Source organism: Lachnellula hyalina, assembly GCF_007821495.1.
Source record: "Lachnellula hyalina strain CBS 185.66 chromosome Unknown contig00194, whole genome shotgun sequence".
Taxonomy (NCBI): Eukaryota; Fungi; Ascomycota; class Leotiomycetes; order Helotiales; family Lachnaceae; genus Lachnellula; species Lachnellula hyalina.
This window is the reverse complement of record NW_022157308.1, coordinates 16,824-36,451: the sequence shown is the minus strand read 5'-3', so window position 1 is coordinate 36,451 and position 19,628 is coordinate 16,824. Positions and strand designations below refer to the sequence as shown.

Below are 19,628 nucleotides of genomic sequence, written 5' to 3'. Positions count from 1 at the left end.
GATTGCTGGCTGTATTAGAGGTGGTGTGTTGATTGTATTTGGGAATGGAACTCGGGATGGTGGAGTGTTTAGGCAAGTTGTCTAGAATCTTCGCCGCCATTTCTTAGTGCGGGGCGGGTGGAGGTGTGGGGCCGGGCGGCGGCCGCATGTTGCTATGACTTCAAAAGAACCACCAACTCGGATTTTTATATCGAGTACTGTACTCCACAGTATGCTAGTTGACACCTCAATGCCAGTGAATTGAGTTAAAGATACCGGCATACTGCCACAAGCTTGTCAATAAGAAAGAAGGCTTTGCATTCATTCTCTTCTTTTCATTCTGAAAACCTCTCAGCCGTCTGTGTTGTTCATGTTATCCTAATCTATTCTTTTCTACCACAACTTTTCAAAGTCCACCAGTACTGTTACACGGAATGACACACAGCCGGAAGAAGTTCCCCGGTGCTCAGATAGTACATATCCGGTCCGGAAACTTTACTCATATCATCTGGACAAATTCACCAGGCGACCAGTATGGGGCAGAGAAGCTCGCAGCTGAGATGGAGGTGGATAGGCTACATGCACATAATAGATCACCGCTCTCTAAAAATGCAAGAAAACAACAACGGAGGCGAGCTATAGCTACTGACACGATAAACCTTTCTCTGCCTACCAAAGCCTCAACACCGAGGCCGAATCCGAATGCGCCCCAAGCACCTCGAGCCGATAACCCCAAGATCGAACAAGCAGCCACGAGTCCAGTGCTTCTGAATGCACCACGGGGATCTCGATTAATCAATCCATCGATCAAGACCGAGCTTTCGGAGACGGGTCCAATATCTTCGAATCCCATCATACACCCGAACCCTATCCAGTATGCCGACCCGTCTCCCGAGCAGCCTCGCTCCCAAATAGCTTCGAGTGCTCTCCCAGATCCTCGGCCCCAAGAAAAACCCCAGGCCCTTCCAACGCCCACACAGCAGCCCGAAAAGAGCCCCTCCTTCGAGCCACCCCTTCTAAACCCTTTCCCGGACGTCTCTACGTCCACCTCCGCCTCTACCTCTGAAACAATCCTGGAGCTCCAGCAACAGGTAGAGTACTGGCGCGATCAGGCAGAGTTCCAGAGCAAGCAAAAGGCGCATCAGAAGGAACTGCGTGTGCTGAAGGATAGGGAGATAGCGGCGTTGAGGGAGTTGCTTGCTACGGCTGAGGAGAAGGTGAGGGAAGTGGAAACGAGGAATGCTACTGTGTTGACCACGCTGGAATCAGAAATCGAGAAAGGATTTGGGGACTGTATGAAGATGTTTTGATATGGGAAGGGAAGGGTAAATAAATGTTTTTATGATGGAATTTTGCTGGCTGGTGTTAGATGGGAGTTGTAGATATGGGTCTTGGCTTGGCGTTATATACCCGGTTTGGAGGGACAAAGATCGTGTGCAGTGGTATGGGGGATATTTATAGGAGGTTCTGGCGTCACGTTGAGATGTTTTTGGAGCAAGAATAAGCCTGAGCAGAGAGTTTGAATGCACGATGTTTCTTGCTTAGCCTACTTTTCTTCTATGACAGATGCGAATGAAGTCAGCAGACCTTCTGGCTCTGCTCAAGGCAGCAGCTTTCAGCATGTACATTCTGCGTTCTGTTGTTAGATCGAGTCAGCAAGTGTTTGTTTATATGTATCTTGAGACGAGGGAAGAGTTTAGTTGGAATGCGAACGATTTATTCGAATTTATTGAACAAGGACGGGGTGCCATTCACGGAGATTACACATTTGTATAGGGACCTTGAAGAAAGGAGGATGGCATGGGAAGAGATATCGCGTCAAGTATAAATTGTTGTGAAGGAGTTGTTTAGGTCAAACATCATCTACCCTTTGAACTTCACTTGCGAGTATTGCAGACTGTCCCACTCAAGATGGCACATTTATCTTCAAACCAAGGATAGAAAACTAGAGGTGAAACATCATATGCTGGGTGTTCACTTCGAAGTATCTTGTCATTCAAGGCAAAATTTTCTTCTGCTGTCAATAGTAGAGTTGCTGTCACGAATGAAGGAACAGTTGGTCAAGAATAGACATTCAATTCAAATGTCATCAACAGGCCGGTTTGTTATCAACAGTACTGCAATATCCCTCGGGAACGAAGAAGGAAGCCCGACTATTACAAGACAGAAACTCAAGGAGTGTTCTGAGGTGGCTTTCAAGGTACTTTCTCCACACAAATCAAATCATTAGCAGTAATATAGCACAGCAAACATCAAGAACTCTTCAATAACCACAATGGAAACTTTTGCTGAAGAGGATTGGTAATGCTAGATAGGTTCCTTATATACCAATATCCATGAGACAACCATTCATGATACAATGAATAGAAATCTAAATATTTTGATGTGAGTTCCCTAGTAACATTGAGGAACCCATGTTTTATCGTCACTTCTAGACACTCTTTCCCTCCACAGATACTAAAAAATGGAAAGGTCAAACCTAACCGGCCAGTCACACAGCTCGATGTATATAAACCCTACGCTTTCCCCATTCCCGTGCTCTTCGCCTTATACAACTCCGACAACAGGTCCAGCCAGTGACTTTCTTCAGATAGCTTAGGTTCATAAAATCTGAGTGATAGATTAGCAGATCAAGAAGAATGGATCAAGCACATGTATGGTTCAGATGGACTTGCAGAGCGATTGTCCACGTAGGTAGAAGATAGTTGCTGTTAAAAGAAAACCCCCGGTCATCTCAAACAATCATCGGATAGATGTTTGGAGCCGAACTTGGATACATACAGGCGACCTATCCAGAAGCAAAATCTACCGCGCGACGTCCATATAATTACTTGCGGGACAGGCATCTTAATTCGCAGTTCAATTGCCGATCTCAGCATGGCTCTTTGGAAAGCTTCTTGTCTGGGGAACTGTGGCACATAGATCATTGGTTCTCATAGCTAATATATACTAGAAATCATGTGTCCCACGCCCTGCATTCGATCTCTTATTTTGGCCAAGCCTTACATAGAAGGAGGAAAAATAATGTCGATTGAGATGGTGTTACATAAGCTAGTAGACATTGAATTTGGATCTTACAAGACCCATCAAGCACGCCTGTGCCTTCATTTGAAATGCGATATATTATAGTACACCCAATGTTGCTGCTCTCAAATGAAATCACATTAGCGTGTTGAGTGAGTTATAATAAGCACCTCTCTTTCAGATTCATCATCATTCAACGAAGCGAATTATTCAAAGAAGTCTAGGGCTTGAGTATCTTGAAGAAGTGCACTCACACATGGATGACCGGATAACTATTTTGATGGGTGTGAGACCGAAAAGACGCGTAACTACAATAACTACTTGCAGCGCTGATTAGCGTCTTGGGGAAAAGGGAATGATTTTGCTGCCAATTGTAGTATTGCTGTCAAGTGTTCTAGTCGGCGCCATTCATTAAGGAAAGTAATGAACGAATGAGGTCTACTTACTACTTCAGCAATTTTGATTTCGTGGCGATGATTCGTATGTTTAAGCCGACTCGTGAAAGCGGCTTAGATGCTCAGAGTTTACATGTAGGAAACTCCGAAAATTGGACTGCAATCGTAGGTTGAAAGATTGCCATTATAATAAGATTGCCTTCTATAGGCAACCTACTTACTAGGTCAACACAGGCTTAAGAAAGGGGAAAGAGGGAAGCAGTTTAGTTGACTTGTACTGCACTACACTTTTCGCGGAAACTGGCTTGAAACCAGCCGTCAAATCAACACGTATATCTGAGAATAGAATAGATGAACATCTGGGCTCTCTATATTGTTGACAAGTTTTCATCTCAGAGCACACACGCTGACAGAACTATCAGACTTCTTTCAGTGATATCTTTCCACTTCTCAAACCAGTCCAAACCTCAAATAAACAACGCAAGAGGTTGCGGCAGGGAATTCTTCTCATATCCCTGAGTTCCCCAAGCGAACGTAGACTTCTCTGCGTAAAGTGCAACAACCCCTTCATCACCCCCGCACTCCTCTCGAAGAAGTGTGTTCTCCAGTCCTCCTGAGTTCTCGGTGCGAAGTGTAATAAAGAAACTAACTGCGCTTCAAGTCCTTGAGAACTTCGAGGTCGAAGTAGAGTGAGCATATGAGACAGAACTCGAGAGTTCTCTGACGTGCTTTGCTTCTTCAAGGGAGGGGGGACAAGGGTAAAAATGGACAATTCGCAGGATAATGGAGGTTTGGGAGCGTTTGGAGACACTATGCTACGTTGATATGAGCTTTCAGGGGGTTTATGAGTAGGATAAGAGAATCTCTCGCAACTATGAGACATTGTCGAGTGTGAGGTAAAGTAGGGCAACTTGCCACTTTCTTACCAATACCGCAAACTCTCTTAATCAGAATGATGGCAAAGTAATTCATTATTTATCCTTTGGCAGCTCCAGCCTTTATCAATAGGATATCTCCATCTTCTACGACGTAATCCTTTCCTTTCGTCATAACTTTGCCCTTCGCCTTGACCTCCGACTCGTCACCCATTTCTTTCAGCGAAGCAAAGTTATACACAATAGCCTGGATGAAAGTCTTCTCGAAATCTCCGTGAATAACACCTGCAGCTTGAGGTGCCTTGGTGCCATTTCTAATCGTCCATTGTCTGACTTCATCTGTGCCGGTTGTGAAGAAACTGCCCAGGTTCAATACTTTACGCATGCTGGTGATAATCTTAGGGAGAGCGGACTCGACACCAAGGGTCTTGAGCTCGGCCTTGACTTCATCCTCGGTCTCGAAGCGTGTGAGACGTTCCTCAAGACAAATGGAGATGGGCATGATGGGGTCACCGGCTGCATGCTCTTTGATCCATTCCATGACCTTGCCGAGATGCTTGTTCTTTTTACGGATGTAATCTTTCTCGCTCAGGTTGATGAGATAGACGACTGGCTTAGCTGTCAAGAGGAAAAGGGGGTTGATGAACTCGATCTGCTGATGTGTTAGTGACTTGCTTGCCAAAAAGGTTCAAGGCAAAAGATGAATTTTGGATATTGATCAGAACGGGTTTCTTATCTCAGGGTGCACTCTGCGTTTATGTTGAGGCACATCGACGAGCTGGGATTATTCAGGCCTCATGGCCCTTTGTCATCATGAAAAGGTTGATGTAGAACAGCAATGAAAATTTGCAACATACCTCTTTAACAGTCCATTCACCTTTCCGGACGTCTCCACCATCTTGCAACAGCTTCAAGACCTTCTCAATACAAGCTTCTTCTTCCTTAAGCTTCTTCATCTCTAGAGACTGACCACCTCTCCGAGTCAGCTTCTTCGAGTTCTCTAGTGCTTTCTCAGTGAACTCAATATCCTTGATTCGCAGCTCATCGCTGATGATCTCTAAATCTCGGACTGGGTCGACATCTCCTTCAATGTGGATGATCTCTGCATCATCGAAACAACGAACGACTTGAAATATGGCATCGACGGCACGGATGTGAGACAAGAAGGCGTTTCCCAGACCAGCACCACTCGAGGCACCTCGAGTCAAGCCAGCAATATCATAGATGGTTAGATGTGCGGGGACTCGCGACTTGGGATTGTATTTTTCACACAGCCAGTCATATCTGTCATCTGGGACGATGACTCGCGATTCCTCGGGGTCAATTGTTGCGAAAGGGAAGTTCTGGTGGCCGTTAGACTTGCTCGTCAGAAAGCCCATACTGTGCTGTACTTACGGCGGGGTTTCCTAGCGAGCACTTGGTGATAGCTTGGAAAAGCGTCGATTTACCAACATTGGCAAGACCGACCTATGAAGGAATCAGTGAGCTGTCGCACGCAGAAGAGGAAGCGGGTAGCATACGATTCCACTCTTCAAGCTATTACCCGGCCTGCCCAGCAGGATCTTCTCCTCCTTGACGGCCTTCTTGGGAGGCATTCTCTTCTTTTTTGCGTAGGAGCGTGTAGTTGTGTGTAAGACCGTGCAGCTAAGCAGGCTCTGATTATTTGCAGTCGCAGTTCTTGCTGCAGACCGTTGAAAAGTAAGGAGGAAAGAAGAGAAGACACGCGCAGCACCGTGAGGGGACGTCGTGATGGTGGTAGCCTTGTTGTGTGCGTGAGAGTTTTGCACCTCTCGCGCCCAGTTTTTTGTGTGCGAATAGTATTGGGTAAAATTGAATCTAGCCACCAAGTTGAATGCATAGGTATCCCAAAGCAGTTAGTACATAGTCAGGTGATTCAGCAATTCTTCCCCCAGTCTTCAGCTTAGTCACTACTACCTAGGCCTCGGTATGACTTCAGACGGAAGCCTGAAGGAATCGTTGAGTTCAAACATCGCTGGCCGAAGGAACACCAACCAACTGAAAATTAAACAATACACCACATTGCATCGCATTCTTTCTTTTCGATTTCAGAAGCTGTAGTGCTACTACCACAATCGTTTAACCTTGAGTCCACGAAGATGTCTTCAAAGAAGAGCTCCCGGAAAGCTTCCAGTCAAAGTCACCGTTCCACACTCTCGTTCCAGAAGACCGAGATCATGATTAATGTCTATGATCTTCTACCTGTGCGTTCCCGCACGACTTGTCTCTGATATGCCCTGACCCTTTCCATCCAGTGTTAGACTTCTGCTAATTATTTATCTTTGTAGCCCGGTCGTCTGGCCTCTATGTTGTGGACCGTTGGCGCGTCCCTCCTACATTCTGGAATTGTCATCAACAAAAGAGAGTACGCATACGGCGGGCATGACAAGAGAGGCATGACAGGCGTATACTGGACAAAGCCCAAGACAGAGCCACCAGGAGGAACTTTCAAATGTGAAATTCTACACGGGTTCACAGTTGCCCCGCAGGACGAAATAGACACAATCATCAAGGAAGCTTCCGAGGCTTTTCAGGGCACGTCGTACAACCTACTTACTAGAAACTGCAATCACTTCACGGCATACCTCTGCGAGAAGCTGACTGGACGGCCGGGCCCAAGTTGGCTGAATCGTGCGGCGAGTATCGGAGTTGCGTTGCCTTGTGTGGTGCCTAGGGAATGGATTGCCCCACCCGACTTTGATACTGCGGACGGGGAGCTGCTGGACGAAGATGAGCATAATGATTCCCATGAAGGCTCTAGGATGCTGGGGAGCACTGATACCAGTAAGCGATGGAGCGTTGACAATGGATCCAGGAGCTTTGATGAAGAATGGGACTCCGAGCAAGACAGATTACGAAGTGAAGGTGCCAAAAGCAAGGGGAAAGCTCCAGCGAGAGATACTTCTGGACGTGTTGTTCCCCCTTCAGAAAGAGCACCCACTACGAGAGGTCCATAATCGTTTTGAATTCAGCGGCAAAATCAGGAGGCGTATCGGCATGGATCTTTATCTTATTACAGGCGTTACATTAGGGATGATACCAAATGGTCTGTAGTCTATATTACAGAATGTACAGCGCTCTTTCTTTCTACGTGCAGTGTACAAAGCGAACATATCTTAAACACCCTTTCCATTTAGCCCAGACGTCTAGGCTTCTTACTTCTCGTCCCTCCGAACTTCAACCTTGTTGCATCCGCCACCTTGACAATCTTATGCCTCAAATGCTCTCCTTCCAACCCAAGCAAAGCCTTCGTGACAGCCTCCCTCCCGGCCCCGAACCCTCTCAATACAACCTCCAACTGCTTAATCTGTGCATTGATCCCTCGATCCTGCATCCTCGTCATAACATAACTCGCCAACTGAAATGCGGAATCATAATGCTTCCTTGCACTGTTCCTAAAGCCAATGTTTCCCGCAGAGACAGATAGCAAAGGCGCCCGAGCCGGGTTCGTGAGCGTGATATGAGTATTGTGTCGAGTGGCGTAGATGTGAAAGTGATGGGGTTCGGCGTACTCCTGCGGAGCCTGTGCTTGGTTCAGGGTACCATCAGAGGCAGTGCTTGTGTTGTAAAGGCCTCCACCAGACTGTCCGTAACTTGACTTCCTGAGAAAGCCACTCATCATGTTCGCAACATTCCCCATGCCCTTCGTCTTCGCTTTTGGGTTCACAGATGCGGAGGGCCGGACGAAGTCATCTGCTGGAGTGGCGTATCGTGCAGCTGGTTTCTGCGGTTCTGAAGCTTGGGTGCGAAGAGTTGTGCTATTGTCTTCGTCTGCTTTTCTCCGGCAGGTATGAGAAAACGGCCGTAGACGGCGTGCTGGTGTTATACAGGCCGGAGTCAACTCTGGGAACAGCCCCAGGGGCGATTGAGCCAGGAGGCGCCGTGGTGCTGTCCTACTCATGGCTGGTTTGTTTGACGTCTAAATCAGACTCGTTCGTGGTGTTGTCAAGAAGTCCTGAGAAAGTTGATCTCGGCTCGGATAAACGATGTTACACCCTGTTGTTTTCTTGGAAGGGGGCGATCCCGGGCTCGGGGAAAATGTTCAAAGCGCCGCCCAAAATTTCCTGGCAACATCTCCCCAATCCAATCTTTTTGCCGACCAACCTGCTCTGTTTTGCAACGGCTCGAGTTAATATCTTGGTCACTGCTCAATCGCTATGAATAGTCTACGGCATTTGGCGACGAGGGCGCCTGCAAACGGGCAATTTTCCGTCGTGAGATCTTCATATGGTCGAGCGGCAGTATACAGACGGTTACTCCAGCAAACACAAGCTTCAAACCTACACTCATTGTCGCCAAACTCATCAAGTTCGACGCTTCCTTTGCATCTCTCTCCTCTACGATCGAACTTTCTTCCAGATGAAATACGGACGGGTTTAGGACCCGCAGTAAGAGCCAGAAGTTTTCACAATGGCGCAAGATTAAGGCAGGAGAAAGAGGCCAAACCTTCCAGCGAGTCGGCGAAAGAAGGAACGGCAGAGAAAGAATCTGCAAAAAAGGCATCAGGGGAGAGTGAGAGTGAAGCAGGCTCCGCTGGCGAAAAGACAAAGGACTCCGAGGGCGAAGGCAAGAAGGAAGAGAAAGAAAAAGAAGCTCCTCCGCCACCTCCTCCACACGGAGACAAGTCACCATGGCAAGTCTTTACGGAGACTTTGCAGTCTGAATTCAAGGCATCGAAGGAGTGGAACGAATCTACCAAAGCCTTGCAAGGAGATGTTCAACGGTTCACAGAGAGCGAGTCAGTCAGGAAGGCGCGACAAGCTTATGAGGCCACAACAGGCAAGGTCACATCGACTGCTGGGACTGTCTTGAAAGGCACGGCTGGTGCCGTTGGCAAGGGAGCAGCTTGGACGTGGGACACACCGGTCGTCAAAGCCGCACGGACAACAGTAAACGCAACGGCAAGTGTAATTGAGAAGGGAACACGGCCTATAAGAGAAACAGAGGCATTTAAGGATGTCAAAAAGGTCATCGACGATGGTAGCAGTTCAAGATATGGAGGATGGGTTGAGAAGGAAGAGCGACGAAAGGCAAGGGAGGCGCGAGAGTTGGAAGAAGCTAAAAAGGCTGGTCTCACTGGAGGCAAGCGGGTTGAAGTCCCCATCGAAGACCCAAAGTAAGTTCTTACTATCCCCCTAAGAATCTTCAATACTAACAGATACAGTGCTGGCACAAACGTAACCCTACACAAAGACGCGGCCTGGAAAGAAACATGGCGCGACTTCCGAGACTCCAACAAAATGATGCAAAACCTCTTCTCCTTGAAATCCGCCTACAACGAATCCGATAACCCCTTCGTCTCAACCGCGCGCAGCATCTCGGATCGCTTTGCCGGTTTCTTCTCTGAGAACGAAACAGCTATGGTCATCAAGAAAATCCGGGAAATGGACCCATCCTTTCAAATGGAGCCTTTCGTGCGCGAAATGCGCGAGTACATTCTCCCCGAAGTCCTAGATGCATACGTAAAAGGCGACACCGTAACGCTGTCACAATGGCTGTCAGCAGCACAGTTTTCGGTCTACGACGCTCTCACCAAACAAACCACTGCCGCAGGTCTTAAAAGTGATGGCCGCATTCTCGATATTCGGAACGTGGAGGTCATGTCTTCCCGCATCTTGGACCCGGGAGATGTTCCAGTGTTCATCATGACCTGCAGGACGCAAGAGGTGCATGTGTACCGCAACATAAAGACGAATGAGCTAGCAGCCGGCATGGAGGATAAGGTCCAGCAAGTCACGTATGCCATTGGCGTCACGAGGATTCCAGAGGACGTAAATAATCCCGAGACGAGAGGGTGGAGGTTGATTGAGTTGCAAAAGAGTGGGAGGGATTACATATGATTGGGCATGTTCTTGTCCGGCTTGTCTCTATTCCGACATCTGTATCTCTACTTTGTAGCGAATGGTGAGGCTTGTGTATATCATTGGGTGTTGGCGGCGTTATATTATCGGCCTGGCAAGGCCGATGATTGATTGGGAAGTCCTTTCTGACGTTGGATCGACGGTCCTCAACTTCACGCCACTCAAAGGGGGATGGATGTATAATTAATGTTTGTATAAAGAAATTCGAAAAGCATAGCATGATGAATGGAGGTTAAGCGTATATTATCCATTTGTAGCCACTCTGGCAACGTCTAGCAATTGATGATAGAATTCAATAAATGCGGGCTTATCTCTGTACGATATATCTACTCCAGAGCAAGATGCTCAATCTTTCTGGATCTCCGGTCATAATTCATCCTATATAAACTGGCACTCGACTGTGCCTCAAATTCGACGGGATGATCTGGGTATCCTCCGGGTCGAAATCGTGAAGTATGAGCCAACAGAGCATCCTAAATACCAATAGGCACCACAATATCCCTCTCTCATTGTCACGATGGGCCCTAGTGATGGGGTGCACGACCTTTTCAAGCATGTCATCAAAGTAAAAGGCCATCATGTGTTTTCGAGACTCTGATAGTCCCAGAGCGCCACGTTGGCCTAAAATGTTACTTGATTTCCGCACATTGTTCAGTCGTGAATTAGGGGTGTCGAGATCGTCGACCATATGCTTGACATGAGTGCCAACAGCAGACATGATGTTTGAGTCGGACCAGTTGTCAACCAAATTGATTGAAAACAAAGGCGACAGCTCCATGGGTAGCATCGAGTACATCAAGGTCGATAGACATCAAAGAAGGGCTGGCCATCTCAATAATTTGTCGACATCAGTCTGATATCTCAGTGAGTACTGGAGCTTTGTGCCCAACCTGTGGGGCTAGATGGAGACGATGAGACAATCTATGAGAAAAATATAATTTGGATATGATCAGGGATCTAAGCCTGTGTACAAAACGTGCGATCTCTTTATCAACTTTCAACTGTAAGCGATCCTTGAGAAATTTGCTGGGTGCAAAACTGATATCGCCTAATACTTAAGGCTTTCGTCAATATAGAGTCAACCAGAAGCCCTATCACAAAACATCGGCCACAAACCTGTCGGTCACAAATCTTGTCGGCCACAAACCTGTCGGCCACAAACCTTTTTGGTATTAGATGAGACGGGCTAATATGTTGCTCCAGCCAAATCAGCTAGCGCAAACCCGAAGTCTAGCGGTCTGATTCTAGAAATGTCGCGCTGAGATATGAAGAGGAGCGTGCAAGCAGATTTGCTTGTAAACGTCGCAGAATATCTCTTTAGCAAAAATAAAAAGGATTTTGTGACTATAAGACCAGCTTCAGTTGAAGTGCTTTAAATTGAATGAGTCGAACAAGACAGCTCGCTCTGTAACCTTGGCTGGAGATTTAGCCCCGGCCAAAGCGAGCATATTGATCTGTGTGGCCAGTCTGTATTTGCTTGGGATCTCCCCAAGGAAAACCTTATCAAAGTGGGGCTTGTCCACCCCAAATTCCACCTTTCAACTAGCGGCTCCGCAAAGCCATATATTTTGGTTCTATCCAGCGCTATTCTCCATCCCAATCTTCCAACTTTGGTCCCCATTAAATCCGCCCTAGAATAGAGTCACTATCTTTTATTCCAGAGTGGCCAGTCTTCTCTAGATCTTACATAGCAGGCGCAATATTTGCAGTCTCTGAATCGGTTCTCAGTAGAGGTAAGAAATACCTCATTGCATTCACTATATATTACAATTCCTCAATACACTATTTCTGAAAAGCGATTTGAAACCCAGCAGAACGAAAGATGACCCATATTTGCAATCTGGCGGACTTTTCGAGCCCATTTCAAACTCTACAACGCGCTTCCCATCAGAACACGGCTAACCGTAATTAGCATCGACGAAATCTTTCCCATAAAACTCCCGGAAAAACTTCTCATTCGCCTTCACAGCCTTCTTTGCGTGTGAAAATCCTATCTTGGTCCTCTCTTTAGTGGCGAAAGCCTGAGCCGCGGACATAATATTCTTTATCTGAGAAAAACGTCAGTAAGGCGAAGGCTGGGGATTCGGAGAGGTAACTTACCTGCCGGCCGTTCAACTTGTAGATAGCTAATTCATCCAGTTCCTTACCTGTGACGTCTGCATCTCCGGAAGCACTAGTTGTCCAGGAAAGGAAGTTCCTCCAGACTTGCCCCCTCGCGTCTTTGGTTAAGTCTTCATATCTAAGCATGAGATGGATCCGGCTCAGGATCGCTGCATCAAACTGAGATACTCGGTTTGTGGTCAAGAAAATTATTCCCTGGCAGTATTCCAGTTTGCGGAGGAACACAGAGACAAGGCCGTTGCGAGTAAGATTATCGGGCGAACGTTGCTCGAGGAAGACGTCTGCTTCGTCTAAGAGAAGAATTGCATTCCAATGGCCAGCAGTCTTGAAGATTCGAGAGAGTTGCCCTTCCAGCTTTGCTGCGTCGGTAGGTAACTCTCCAGCCGAGATCTGGACAGTTAGACTAGCCTTGGAAGGGTGCAAGATGGAAAACGTACTGAGTAGAGAGGCCTTTTCAGGTGCTCAGATACTGCTTCTGCTGCTAAGGTTTTTCCGACTCCAGGGGGACCACTTTTCCATGTTAGTAAGATGAGATAAATGAGCGACATAGGGCCGTACTGCAAGAGCATGTTGATTCCCTTTCCCTTGCCCACGATACAGTCATCAAATTCGACGCTCGGATCAAGGCGAGCCTCCACGAGAGCCATAATGACATCTCTTTGCTCCTCGGGAATCGACAGACAATCGAATGGTAACAATGACCATTCAATCTCTTTGATATCGGCGACCGCAAACTCCGCTGCGTTAGAAGTCAGTGGAATGTCTATATCAGAATAGATGAGATAAAACTCACCCCAGAGCTTCTCGCCAAAACTGAAACCTAGCACAGTCGGGCAGCAAATAAGCAAATCGTCCTCCCTTAACTCAGCCAGCTCAATATCTTCGCTCTGAACCGGCTTAGTTAATGGTGGAGGCGGGCCGCCGGATTCACTGCGAATTCGATTCACGGCTAGGTCAGCACGTGGTCTGGAGTAATTGGGATTCATCTTCCAAAAGAAGTCGGCATCGACCATAACCCGGCTGTCAACAGACACCGCCACCGGCTCTCCTTCGTACATGACAAATGCTTCACCCTGACAGTAGATATGGTGAGTGCCTATTAGGGAGACGAACTTTCGACCACAGTTAACGAGGCCGGACTTGATCTGTTCTTTGTCTGGATGGTATTTGAGAGGGAAAGCTGGAAGGGTGTTGATGCGTTGCGTCCCGCGGAATTTTGGAATGACAAGCTCGGTGGAGGTCTTGCCGAACGCTATGCCATCAAAATCGAAATACGGCAGTCCATACTAAAATACTTCATTTTCCACCTGTTCATCTTCTCTTCAGCAGAATCATATGTAATGCATCGCGGTTTTTTGGTCCCAGAACAAGTGGTATAGACCGGGGTGTTTGGTTTGAAGAGCGCCCAAAGCAGATCAAACGTGATCTCACCATGCTCAAGGAGCGGGAGGAGACGCGCAGTCGTGGGTGCGTAGATCCTCTTCACGCAGTTGATCAACAGATCGAGGTGCTTTGTGAACGTTGTGTCGGTATGCATAATACTTCGATGCGATTCAAGTTCTAGGAGGTAGTGGTACAGGAGATGTCGCTCAACCTATGCCTGGCTTAGTGGGAGATTAATTCCTGTAAGAAAAGGCTCACTGTTGGCTTTTCTTCCACCAAACTTATGCCATGAACATCCTTCAATACCTCTCTCAAGATGTCTCGGAGCTCTTTCGATTTGACATCGATATAGAAGGTCGGGTCTTTGGTGTTCTTGTCTAAAAGCTTGTTAATATAAAAGCGTCTTCAAAGGTAATTACTACTTGCCACTCCGCGTGCGCATAACAAACACGTATTCATCTAGCGTATTCACTTTTGCCGCTGAAGATTCCTGAATCTTGTATTCAGATTCTTCCTCATCCCACCTAAGCGGGTCGTCAGCAGACTTTGATTTATGCTCCATTATAGACATACACTTCATTCACCGTCTTGAATTCCAACCTAGAAGCTAGAGCTGTTTCAGGCTGGCTAGCCTCTGAAGCATCAGGTTTCGCACCTTCGGTTGCCCTGACTGAGTCTGGCGATTTTGGTGGAGGTCCCTGCTTGGTACTGAGAAACTTGAGAATGTCCAAGACCTGTTGGACATGCTCAGTAGTCACAACCTGTGCTGATGGCTGGTTTGTCGGAGGAGCGGAAGCAATCTCTATGGCCACAACGGCTTTGACCATGTCAATGAACTGCTGGACATTGTTCAATGTGACAATATGGTCGGATGATGGATTCGGGCTGCTCGGTGGTGTGGTTGGTTGTGCCGTCGAAGCCTTTCTGACGGCCATTTCATCCATCCCAGCAAGTGCTTCGATTGGAGGGATTTATATGTTTAGGTAGTCTACAGCAATTCAACTCATTAAATGGCCCCACGGTGACGGCTACTTTTGCTCACTTTTCTACGGCCATGTCTTCCTGCAGTAATGTTATTTATCCTCCCTCACTGTCTCGCTATCATTGATCAGCACTGCTTCTTTGGCCCGCATCCATTCGCAGGCTGGAGGCCTGGAAATGTACGTGTTGTCACCGTCACGCACCAACCACTACCCCCCGCACGAGCAAGCTCTCTTAGGAAGGTCTGAAGAAGAGGTCCAATCAATTCTTTGGACAATTTCAAGACGAGCCCTCTTCACACCATCTGCTCCAGCTGCGGCGGCCTATTTCCAGATGCAGTGAATGTGATGTGAGTCACCCACGTTGCCTTCCACAGGAAGGGCCGAGCCGAGAAGTCATGATTGACAGAAGGCTGCTTGTGCTATCCACTGCATCTAGAAAACCCCGCGGCAAGAGCGGGGTTGCCAAGCACAAACATGTGGGGAGTCTGCGTAGCCTGTAAGGCGTCGCTGCTGTTAATCCTAAGAAATATAAAATCGGCTCACATCGCAGAAAATTTGCTTCCCTGTTTATGCTAAATTACCAGAGACACTCCGACTATCTCCTCTAGTCTTCTGCTACAGCTAACGGCTTGCTAGCTTTGGTTCGATAGGCAAAGAACACGGTTAGCTCATTTATAATAATGTCGCATTCTTGCTTACCTTAGTATTTGCTGATAAGGCATTATTTGGCTTCTAATTACTCGATGATTTCTGGCAACAAGAAGTCCCCTCTGACGACACCGAACTTATACTCCGATGGGAAGACTCGGTTTTAGAGCTGCCGATCTTGCGCTATGTAAAAGGTAGTATTGTTACGAACTCCCCTATGAAGGCTTAGAAATTTGTGGACATTTTCCGATCCACGCTGAAAAATGCAGCGTACAACTGCTCTGTATCTGTGCATCAAATCCGCCGCTAACTTGGCAAGAAGGTTAACGGTAAGCAGCCCGTAGCCTTCCAGTCCCAGGGTACTTACTAACATCGAATAGAGGGATATACGGAAGTCGAACGCTCGCAGCACATTTTGCAGTCTGACCCTCGTATCTTTGGGCAGGGTGGAGAGGAGTGAGGTGAAGGGAAGGCTGTTTACTAGGCCGAATAAATGAATGTATCTTGATGATTCTAAAATTTTGTTTGTACCTGATCTTGAACATGTGTGAAGAAACATCCTCATTTGCGAGTCTCCACTTCTCAGAATCAATCAAACAGCGCCTCAGATAGGCGTTGTTTTGCCTCCTCCGGATCCCAATCAACCAATATCCTTTCCTTCTTGTCCTCCATTTTCCACTCCACAAAGGTCTCCATGGCCGCTCTTTCCTTCTCACTTAACAAATTGACCCTCGTCCTCCATAGGTCATCCTTGGGAATATCCTCCTCTCGGGTTCCAAAGAACTTCTCATCTAAATACTTCCAAAATACTGTGTCAAACGCCCAGCTGTTTTTCGCAGCATAATTGAGCCAGAATCGGCCAGTCTCCCAACTTTCACGCATGTGCGTGGACAAGAAGAATGGCAACGTTTCAGAGCCAATATCTTTTTCAACTTTCTCCATAGCTGATAACCAAGTCTGCAACCGAATGTCATAGACCTTAGTCCAGTCATCGATGTCCGGTTTCCACGACTCTGGCACTTCGAGAAGCAACCACCACGGACAGTCAAGCATGAATTGTGTAGGTCCAGCATAAGTAAGCTCCCAGTCTATAACTGCAACTATGTCGTCAGAGTCATCGATGAGGATATTGCCAGGTCTGAAGTCATCGGCCCAAAGCCTGAACGATCTCAGATTACTCGGTGCCCGGGAAAGTTGAGAAGACCAGCTTTTAGACTGGGCTGACCAGCCATCATTAGCAAATCCAAAACTTGAGAGTCGATGATCTTTCGCCAACCGGCGAAAGAGTTGTCGTGCCACATACTTATTTCGGCAATCATCTTCGGTGGTCACAAGGTCATTGTGTTGAAAAATGAGTTGTGCCATATGCATCTCGGCTAAAGCAACATACCACTCATCTGTCGTACTATATGTCTTGTTCTCTGGCGGAAGTACAGCACGGGGAATATTTGCGAGTTGTAGCATGTCGTTCATGTTCTTGGAGAGAGGGCGTCCTGTTATGGAGAAAGTATTATCATCGTTCTCAGACAACGATCCAATGCGATCGAATGAGAGCCGAGAGATCTGTAATAGGCACCGTGCCGCTTTCCCGTAGAAATTTGAGAGCACGGTTTCTGAGATGTTTGGGTCTAGGACAGAAGTTACATCGGGGTCGGGGTTGGGCATTTTGATTCGATTAACCATTAATCCATGATTTTCCACATGTTGAAGGATCATGAAAGGACCAAGATCAGACTTTTCGCCATAATAGAATATCTTAGGAACTGGGATCTGGGTGTGTTGTTCGACATATCTTGCTGTGGCACCTTCTTGAAGAGTCTTCTCAATTGGAAACTGAACCCAATTAGGGCAAGGTAGCCGAACATAGACATCGGAAGCCATTCCCTCAACTTGGACCTTGTATAAGATGTTATATCCACCGATGATCAAAGGTGGCCCGAATGTTGCTTTTCTCCCGAATTTCTGCCCCGCAAGGGAAGCTGCAAGTTCGCAGGTGTCTCTCCTTCGAAGCCGTTTCTGTGATATTTCCCATGCTTCATCGTTTTTGTCCCACGCCAAGTTATCTAGTTGTGCTCTAGCGTCGCCCATTGTGACTTCGGTCCTGCCAAGTGGTTCCGTGGTGATGAGATGAGATGAGATGGGACAGATGAGATGGGACAAGGTGAACTCTAGTCGAATGAAGTTGATGGTCCAGAAACGTCTTTGTGTTCAACTATATGTATTAAAAACTCACAGAACAGCAATGAACAGACCACAGGCTGGATCACACTCAGGATGAACAGACAGGAGATCCAAGTCTTGCCCTCGTTTGACTGTTATGCATTGTTGTTGGTGTCACGTGGCCTTTAAGAACGTTTCGAGCTTGAACGCGTCCGTGCGACGCGCCTAGTTCGCGCGCGGCAATGACGACCAAGTACGTTCGGCGAAGGTTTCTATTTTTCCACCGTGATGTTGGTGTTGGTAGGTGCATCTCCCAATAGAATGTACATGCTTTTTTGGGAATCGACCTTCTAAGGGATAGTATTGGACCACCGGTGGCCCATCTGCACGGGCGCGTTTGTGACTTGGTCCATAGAGGCCCCTAAACGGCTAGCATTGTCTGTTAGCGCTACTGTCGGCCACTATGAGTACTGGGGGACCTTTCTAACGCTAAAAAGCCTCGGGTTGGCTTTACACATGCCTTGGGCGCTTTAGCAATCATCGTGGACCTCTACGATGCGGATGTTACGCCTTACGCTAAAGTTTCTCTTCGCAAAATGATGTACAAGAATTTGCTGAACACAGGATCATTGACCAAGGAACACTGGTTGGTACAAGTGCATAACCTCCAAACAGATGCGGGGACCCGAAGAGAACCTACAGCCCGCGCCCCAGCCGACTGAGAAGCCTGCCCAGGCTCTCACACCTAACCAACAACGCGAGGTCACCCAACAACGGCCAAGACAAGGCTCTGCAATGAGGCATTCTCCCAATTGGTGACAAATTGACATCCTAGATGTATTTTGTGGGCGGTTGGAGATTCGAAATGTTGGTGATATCTTTCTGGCAGCGACAGTAGGCAACCGTGGAGATTGTGGTAGGTACGCCGAAGAGAAAAAAAGCTATAAAGACTGGACTCTTTCCTCCATGTCTTGTTCAAATCCATCAAAGCATTCATATCCTACTTTGACTTGCATCCCATTGAAAACGCAATCAATCTCCAACTCAAGCCTGCTCCAACTTGCAAAACCTTCGCAACCTCCACTCCACTCCTCCATCTGTTTCCTCCACTTCCTATCATTCTTGCCTCTGAAAAGGTACCTCAACCCGCAAGCATCATTACTCATTACCGCTGACATTGCCTTGAAAAGATCCTCAATTGACAATGTCGTCCAAGAACAACGAAAGAGATAGCGACAATAGTCTCACACAGGGCTTCGCCCAGGAAGATGCACAGGAGGCAATGGTGGCAGCTGGCACTGCCAGCAAGAGAAGACGCGACGAAGCGAGAGAACAAAGGGAGAGAGAGGCAGAAGAGCAGAGGAAGGCGGACGCGATCCAGGCGAGCCTCAATGCTGGCAACGATAGCAAGAAAAAGCGCAATAAGTGATCAAAGACTCGCGGCACTGGATCTGGGTAGATTCCCAATCGGTGCAAGTTTTCTTGGATCTGTCGGGGTTGGCTGTCAGAGAAGCGCATTGCTGGCATTGACACTTGTATGGGGACGGTGATGGATTGTTAGTCTCCGGACTTTCACAGGGGTTAGAAAGCCACAATCTCTCTGATCAAACAAGTCATAATACTGCATCTCTGGGGGAAGCTGATAGTCAGTCAAGCCGTATTGATTCGCGAGACGTTACTCCCGATACTTCCCTGTCTTAGAGGATCGACGGGAAAGCATTTAAAACGCCAAAGAAAAGGGGTCGACCTGTAGAATTACACTAGTTCGCAAGACGCTGTTTGAAGATGGGAATGCTTTCAAGGTGATCGGCCGTTTGGGAAAGGAGGTAAATGTATAGGCGAGGACTGGGAGCATTTGTTTACTGTAACGTTTTAGGGAAATCTGTATAATACAATGATATCTAGGAAGCAAAATGACTAATTTGTATGGTTAACTCCACAGTTGTTTTTGATCAAAGACGTTGCTGGGCCTAGCAAGTAGATGAGGAACCTCTACCTCTCCTTCCTTCTCTCCCTTCCCTCCATTCCCCCGCCCCGTTCTCCCGTCCGATGTCCACAGACCCCCGCAAGTACAGGTATTCAAGGAGCCAACGTTTCAGAAATCACCAGTTGAAGACGCTCAGTTAGTTTCTCGGCTCGCAAAGGGTTCGAGCTGCTTGCTGTCCACCTGCGCGAGGAAGC

General features: G+C 47.4%; 6 protein-coding genes across 6 annotated transcripts; 2 read left to right on the top strand and 4 right to left on the bottom strand.

Annotated features, from left to right (window-relative positions):
• Positions 1-4,373: 4,373 nt before the first annotated feature.
• Positions 4,374-5,868, bottom strand: OLA1 (Obg-like ATPase; the record flags this gene model as incomplete). Its single annotated transcript, XM_031153054.1, has 4 exons — positions 4,374-4,925; positions 5,131-5,616; positions 5,669-5,740; positions 5,794-5,868. 4 exons carry the CDS (start codon positions 5,866-5,868, stop codon positions 4,374-4,376), a joined length of 1,185 nt encoding a protein of 394 aa, XP_031002013.1.
• A 522-nt stretch (positions 5,869-6,390) lies between these two features.
• sdu1 (DeSI-like protein) lies at positions 6,391-7,248 on the top strand (the record flags this gene model as incomplete). The annotated part of the gene is made up of 2 exons (XM_031153053.1): positions 6,391-6,495; positions 6,580-7,248. The coding sequence occupies 2 exons, from the start codon at positions 6,391-6,393 to the stop codon at positions 7,246-7,248; spliced, it is 774 nt and encodes a 257-aa protein (XP_031002012.1).
• A 176-nt stretch (positions 7,249-7,424) lies between these two features.
• Positions 7,425-8,192, bottom strand: mrps18 (putative 37S ribosomal protein S18, mitochondrial; the record flags this gene model as incomplete). Its single annotated transcript, XM_031153052.1, has 1 exon — positions 7,425-8,192. One exon carries the CDS (start codon positions 8,190-8,192, stop codon positions 7,425-7,427), a length of 768 nt encoding a protein of 255 aa, XP_031002011.1.
• Positions 8,193-8,448: 256 nt separating this feature from the next.
• On the top strand, positions 8,449-10,131 carry tim44 (Mitochondrial import inner membrane translocase subunit; the record flags this gene model as incomplete). The annotated part of the gene is made up of 2 exons (XM_031153051.1): positions 8,449-9,407; positions 9,456-10,131. 2 exons carry the CDS (start codon positions 8,449-8,451, stop codon positions 10,129-10,131), a joined length of 1,635 nt encoding a protein of 544 aa, XP_031002010.1.
• Positions 10,132-12,050: 1,919 nt separating this feature from the next.
• On the bottom strand, positions 12,051-14,591 carry LHYA1_G008129 (uncharacterized protein; the record flags this gene model as incomplete). Its single annotated transcript, XM_031153050.1, is given in 8 exon segments — positions 12,051-12,200; positions 12,253-12,663; positions 12,711-13,012; positions 13,067-13,525; positions 13,549-13,867; positions 13,915-14,059; positions 14,079-14,180; positions 14,230-14,591. 8 exon segments carry the CDS (start codon positions 14,589-14,591, stop codon positions 12,051-12,053), a joined length of 2,250 nt encoding a protein of 749 aa, XP_031002017.1.
• Positions 14,592-15,875: 1,284 nt separating this feature from the next.
• LHYA1_G008128 (uncharacterized protein) lies at positions 15,876-17,375 on the bottom strand (the record flags this gene model as incomplete). Its single annotated transcript, XM_031153049.1, has 1 exon — positions 15,876-17,375. The coding sequence occupies one exon, from the start codon at positions 17,373-17,375 to the stop codon at positions 15,876-15,878; it is 1,500 nt and encodes a 499-aa protein (XP_031002018.1).
• Positions 17,376-19,628: the final 2,253 nt, after the last annotated feature.